This window comes from Centruroides vittatus, unplaced genomic scaffold, assembly GCF_030686945.1.
Source record: "Centruroides vittatus isolate TY-2023 unplaced genomic scaffold, ASM3068694v2 contig_1259, whole genome shotgun sequence".
In the NCBI taxonomy this organism is placed as follows: Eukaryota; Metazoa; Arthropoda; class Arachnida; order Scorpiones; family Buthidae; genus Centruroides; species Centruroides vittatus.
Window position 1 is genome coordinate 196,698 of NW_027120807.1, and position 7,395 is coordinate 204,092.

General features: G+C 36.0%; 1 protein-coding gene across 1 annotated transcript; it reads left to right on the plus strand.

The window, feature by feature from the left end:
- The first annotated feature begins 5,501 nt into the window (after window positions 1-5,501).
- Window positions 5,502-6,914, plus strand: LOC136988536 (uncharacterized). Its single transcript, XM_067286406.1, has one exon. It carries the CDS (start codon window positions 5,502-5,504, stop codon window positions 6,912-6,914), a length of 1,413 nt encoding a protein of 470 aa, XP_067142507.1.
- Window positions 6,915-7,395: the final 481 nt, after the last annotated feature.

Genomic DNA, 7,395 nt, shown 5'->3' on the forward strand with positions numbered 1-7,395 from the left:
GAACAACTAGAACGTAAAAACGCATTTAAGCTAAAGCAACTTTTTACGATATATCGATAATTCAGTGTTAAACGCCACGTGATAACATTATTTAGCCGATTAAGACAATTAAGACAATTTGCAAGGAGTTTTATGAATGTTTGCTGGGAAAAGAATGAAATCAGCCAGAAATCTATATTTGTATGCGATAGAATTGAATTGATGTTTTATTACTTTTTCGTAAATCTACATCGACTATAATTTATGATGTATTAACGAGGAAAGGTACACATTATTTCTTGGTTTCCAAAAAGAATTTTGAATAACGTTTCCAAATTGTTTGTGGTATCAGATAAACCATTCTTCAATATATTTTTTAGAATAGCTGTAAGATTTAACTCTTGAATGCTATCAAATAAACCACAATTAGTAACTCCGTAACGGACATTGGAGTAAATAGCAAAAACACATTTGAGTACGTTTTGTACATATTCGCTGTGAAGAATATCTTCTGTCGCATTGCCTGATGTAACTCTAACTACTATTGAAAGGCATCTTATCACTGCCACTACACTAGCCGAATCATTGGCGTAACAAAGCTTCTTGAATAGGCAGGAGACAATTTTAAGCCTCGACAGCAAGTCACTTCCGCCGTTTGTTTCCTTTTCACAGCCGAGTGAAGGAAACGTACTCGAATTCAGACACTTCGTTGCATTCTGAAAATATCAAGAAAGATTGAAATTTGAACAGAGAATCTCTGACTGCTTTTCAAGATTTCTGCGTAGAATTTCTAGTTAATGAAGAGAATTACGAACATTAAATATTTTATACAATAAAAATTTACTAAACAATAAAAAGGATTGTTGTAAGTACATTATTAAAAATTACACTTAATTCGTTAATAATAATGGTTTATCAACTGTTAACAGAAAGCCTTTAGAAAAAGAGTATTTGATTCACTTTAAAAGACGTAAAATATAGTTAAAAACGAATTATGTTATGGTAATTATTGCATTTTCTAAATTAATGCGAAATAATGATTGTTCCAATTGGTTTGGTCACGATTATGCACGAGGAAAGTTACTTCCTTTAATGACACAATTTCATCATAACGGAATTACATTCAAAAATCCCCTAAAGACATTTATTAAAATATTGGTAAACAAAAATTTATAACGAATATTCCGAAATTAGTTAAACAACAACTGTGAATCCATAAATTGCCTTTTTTACAAAGATTTATATGATATTTAGTACATAAATGCCCTAGCTCTAGAAATAGCAAGAATACACCAAGTTTCTATAAAAACTAACTGTACTGTATACTGAAATAGTATATAACATTAATTATATGTGTTAATTAAGAGTTACTTACATCAAGTAATTCGCTCACATATTCATGCTGCAGGCGGAGTAAACCATCAACTGCGGAGCCTATACCATCTAAAACAGTATTCAAAGCACAATTTCCGGGTTGTTTTGGAATTAAACCTTAAAAATAAATTACAATAAATGAATAAATGTTAACGTTGCGATAAAAGTTTAGAATAAATTCATTGTCAGAAAAATATTCAGAAACTACACATTTTACTACTCTTTAATAAAAAATAAATAAATACTTAAAATGAAAAACGGCAGCAAAAACTTCATCATCGCAACTAAAAGCAAACGAAAATGCGTAATTTGCAACTTCAATTAGCACTGACGGATTATCTTCTGCGACACTAATTTATATATTTTAACCGCGTGCAAGTAGTGATCTGACGTCACATAGATGTACAACGCGATATTTGCACGTGTTTCAGTTGTAAATTCTACATGCGTTATTTCAAAATATTCTTAAAGTTATAAAATAAAATTATAAATTCTTTATTAAATTTCGACGAGTTTTGAAATATTTGAAATTTATCCTCAAATGGGCAATCATTTTAAAATGTCCGAAAGAAATTATATGCAAACCAGCAATTATTTATTGGGACGTAGTCATAATGCCGGGTTGAAATTTCTAATCGTATTTTTAATTTATTTAATTTAAAATGTATGCTCTCCACCTCACGTTAGTAGTGGCTGGCCTGTGTATATCATACTTTCCCTGTAGCAATAGAGTCGTTCCGTCTTCTATGTATTTCCTTACAGGGGGAAATGTTTGAATTGAAATAACGTCACTTTCGATTTGTATGGGACGTTCCTATATGGTTAATCGGGGCCTACGTCCCGACTCCTCGCGTGTCTCGTCTTGGTTTTCATCAACTTTCCTCCGTTCCGGACATTAAATTAATTAAAGAAGGACACGTCACAGGAGATTTATAGGTGAACAATTTTTATCAAATTGTAGCCCAGTTATTCGGGAAAACGATTCTTTATACCGCTATCATTATTTATCCATCGATAACTTACAACAAATAAAATCAAACTTGCCAACAAAATGGCGCGTGTAAAAATCGACATTCAGACAAACTGACTCGATCCTTATTTAAATTTCGAACTTACGAATAAAAATATTTACACAAATCCACTTTTACCGAGCGATTTCTTTTAAAATACTCAATTGTAACTAACTTTTCTTCCCATTTGTAAAAAAAAAAAAAAAATTAATACAATATTTTCGTATAAATGAATATTTTTACTCAAGTAAAATGAGCCCATTTACTTGTATTGTCTTTTAATATTTAATGTGTAATATAAACAACGAAAAAACTAATAACAGTAATAATTAGAACTGTAAGGATATTTTATCGTAAATCTCGGTGTTTGTGTAGTAAAATTAAAATGAATAAAACAAAGCCAAAGTTTGTATAAATTGGATTTTTTAAATTTGAAACCCTTTGTTAACGGAAGAACTAAAAAGGATTCTGAGGCAAAAAAGAAGACATTCGTTTTATCCTCTTCGGTTTTAGATTAACTAAAAGGATTTCTCACGGGAAAAGCGTAAAGGTTTGAACTCTTTATAAAGAAAGAGGTAAAAATCGACTTTAATAAGCTAAATATAATTTTCGAGTAAATACGCTTAATTTTATAATTTATTCAAATTATCTATTTGTAATTTCCACTTTAATCCGCATTTACCATAAGCTATTCGTCAGCTTTAACGTTTCCGCAATAGCAGCTGACATTTGACAGGGGAGAAAAGCAAATAACAAATGCAGTTTCCGAAGTGATTAATGATAAATGTTACATATAGGTTTTATTAGTAAAATGTTTTCAAAATTACCTAATTTATAAAAAATAATTCTCATTTATCTTAATTATGTATTTAAAATTATATACAAATGAAACGATTGAGAATATGCAGTAATTAACATAAGAAATGGGACTGCGTGGTTAATATTTACAAGAAATAAACAAAAGAAATAAAAACGGCAAATTAAAATTGAAAATGTATACAACACGATTACGAGTATATTAGGAGAAATAAACACTTTACTTTCAAATAACACAGAGATTAAATTTAAAAATAATACGAATGACTTTTAAATTTTGCTCTGATAAATCAGATGTGGCAGTTTTGACAGGAAAAAATTTAAATAGCAAATAACAAAGGTGTGGGTGCCGGGAGGTGGACGGAGGCTCGTTCCTCCTTTTTTCGGCTCACAGGTCCGTGAGACCTGCCCACGTCAAGATGGCGGTTCGGATGGGTTACGCGTTACGCGTTTTGCGCGAGTTGAGGAAGTGAATGGGGTCGACGGTAGAGCGGCGGCGATATTCGAATAAAGGACATCAACTACGTCTAATAACAACAACAACGATTTATTAAGACTAACATAACAGATACAATTCGGGCGAGCTACTGTCGCCTAAGTTCGGATACGCGGAGGGAGAGTTTACACGACTTTGGGGAAGTCTTACCTCGTGATCCGGGTCGGTCTTTCCTTTAGGTCAAGGTATCCTCGGCAAGGTATGCCTTTCGTTCGGGCGGGTTCCGTCGGGACTCGGGACGCACACACTCGGTCCAAGGGCGTCGCCAGCCAATGGGCCAGGGGGGGCAAGATGATATAAATTGATAGAAGATATGAATTGTATGTAGGTAAAATAAAAACGATTCATAAATTTTAAGAAGCTTAAGAAAATTATTTTAATTAAAACATAATCTTCTTGGGTTTTTCGCGCGGGAATTATAAATCGGGCAATAAATGACTTAGCATTTAAATAATTTTTTTCGCATGTCTAGGGAGGGGCAACTGCCCCTCTGCCCCCTCTGGCGACGCCTTTGACTCGGTCTAATCGACACTACGTAACCGACCCCCTCCCCTTTCCTCTCTCGTCGCCCTTTTATCGTCCCGGTCACGTTACCAGTTTCACCAACCAGCATTTTTCGCCGGTTGTTCCTTCTGATTCAGATTTGTTCCTTTGGATTCATGTCCTTTTTCCTTCTGATTCATATTTTTTCGTGGGAACCACGCGAAAAAAGGATATATCGTTACCGGCCTAATTCCGGTAGGTTCGAACTTTCACAAAGGCAGATTCCATCCCGTTAGCTGTAATAAATACCTTTAATGTTTTAACGGTTTTACTTTTAATAAGTAGAATTTTCTACTTAATTGTTATTCATTTATAGTTATTAGTGAATAATCTTCACTAAAGGCGTTAGAATTAACGTAATGTGAAAGATACTACCATATAACGTTAATTCTGAAATAATTTTCCTTCAGAAGTTTTTGAAATGTGAATGTGCAAATTAAGAAATGAAACACATTATTCTTTTAATTTCTACGAGTTGAATGGTTAGTTAAATTAATTATAAAAACTTCAAAATATAAAATATTTACGAAAAATCATCTTTTAGAAAACTTTAAAACTGTTTGTTATTTGCAATTCACATGTGTTATTCTATTGTTGTCTAGACATGTAAGCTGTCTAATATAACGCTAACACCTACTACACATTATATCTAGAGCTAACTGCAGACTGAAGCGAAAATTATGAATAATTAATGGCTTCTGTGTCCTATTGTTAATCTGTATGTCTTTCCTCAACCACGAGAAAAGAACACGATAGATGAAATCGAGACCAGATATGGAAACTTAGGGGAAGGAGGTCCCGATTCAGTTCCGATGCAAAGCGGAAGCTATGTTACTTCGATTCAAACATTTCTTCCCGAAAGGTGTTAAATAGATGACCGGCACGACTCTATTGTTAAAGGAAAAATATGATGTAAAGGGACAAGACATTACATTACAAATTTGAAGCGGAGAGAACATATTTTATACGAAATAAATTATAAATTCGATTAAAAAATTGCAGTCCAGCATTGTCGCAATGACAGTAAATAATTACTGGTTTATATTAGAAAGGGGGTTGGTGTTGCTCACGTCCGTAGGTTTAACCATTAAGTACCCTATACGTGACCACTGGGTGGTGCTAAACGAGCAGCAATCTTCTGGCAGCCAGTCTATCTGAAAAGATCTCCTGGCTACTCATACATGACACCGCAAACTTTCAAAAACAGCTCTTTTAAGAGCTCAGGGTCACACTCCCGTGTACTCGGAACCACCATGCAGATCTGCCAGCTTAACATAGAGGGTATGAGCAAAGCAAAATGTGAATACTTGTCAAAATTGCTGTTGGACAACGATGTTGATGTGGTTGCCGTCCAAGAGACACATGTCTCAAATGAAGACCAGTTCCGGAAAAGATGCCACATCCCGGGATTCACTGCAATAGGTGTAACATATGACAGTTCTTATGGTGTTGCAACATATGTACGCAATACCATCAAAAACGTTAACTTACTATCACAGGGCATACAAGAAAACATCCACATGGTCGTAACGAAAGTGAATAATGTGTCAATTACAAATGTCTACAAGCCTCCTGGTCTCCCCTGGCCGGAAATTGTTCTACCCTCCACTGTGCATCCTTCCATCTATGTAGGGGACTTTAACAGCCACAGTGAAGAGTGGAACTATGCTACTAGCGATGAGTGTGGCTTGAAACTCACTGAATGGGCGGAAATAAACAATCTAGTATTGATATTTGATGCCAAGGACAACGGTACATTTCGATCAGCAGCCTGGAGAAGAGATTCTAATCCAGATCTGTGCTTTGTGAGCTGTGATGATAGAGGCCACCCTCTGCCCATCATGAGGAGGGTACTTGAGGGCTTCCCACACAACCAACATAGACCAGTATTGCTTGAAATCGGCATCACTATCCCTTTGATAAAATCTACCCCTCACCCAAGATGGAACTTTTTAAAAGCTAACTGGGAGCTGTTCTCCACTAAGCTAGAGAGGTGCATACGTTGGATCCCACCAAAAAGCAATGGCTACAAACGTTTCATTGGAGCAGTACTGTGTGCTGCAAAGTGTAGTATACCAAGGGGATTTCGAAGGGAATACATTCCTGGATGGACAGAAGAGAGTGAAATACTCTTCAATGAGTTTCAGGAGAACAATGACCCAGAAATTGCTAATGCACTCCTGTCCAGTCTCGATACCACCTGCAGACAAAAATGGATCAACACTGTTGAAAATCTAAACTTTATTCATTCCAGCCGAGCAGCTTGGAGCCTTCTTAGAAAGCTAGGAGGGAGTACAGCTGTAACTAAAGAACAGCCCAAAGTCACACCTGACCAAATAGCCAACCATATTATCTTAAAATCTCGAGTACAACCTGATAAAAACCACACTAAATTTGTGAAACGTCAACTTAGAGCTCTGAAAAGAAAGGCAGCATCTGTATCAAGCTATGCCCGACCTTTCTCAGTTGAAGAGATAGATACGGCTCTGAAGAAACTAAAACCTAGCACGGCCCCTGGCTTTGACAGAATACATCCTGAGTTCTTAATACATACTGGCAAGAACACAAGAGCATGGCTAGCACTATTTTTCACAGACATACTCCGGAATGGTATACTTCCACAAGAATTTAAGAAATCTAAAATAATAGCCATTTTAAAGCCTGGAAAATCATGCAAAAAACCAGAAAGCTACTGACCCATAGCACTTCTCAGCTGTTGCTACAAGCTCTTTGAGAGGCTTATCTACAATAGAATCAGCAACACCATTCTGGAACATGTACCAACAGATCAGGCGGGTTTTAGACCTAACAGGAGCTGTTGCGATCAAGTACTTTCTCTTACAACTCATATAGAGGCAGGCTTCCAAAAGCGCTTGAAGACTGGCGCTGTGTTTATTGATCTTACTGCGGCATTTGACACCGTCTGGAGAGAGGGTGTGGTGTACAAGTTTCTACAGATTATACCATGCAGAGCAACAGCCCATACCATCAACAGCATGCTCTGCGATAGGAAATTTCAAGTCTTTCTAGGGGATGGAATGAGCACCGATAGGAAGATACACAATGGACTACCTCAAGGATCAGTGCTCTCACCTTTGCTATTTAACCTGTACATTTCTGATCTTCCAATTACTGCATCAAGAAAGTTCTGCTATGCAGATGATATCACAATAGCTG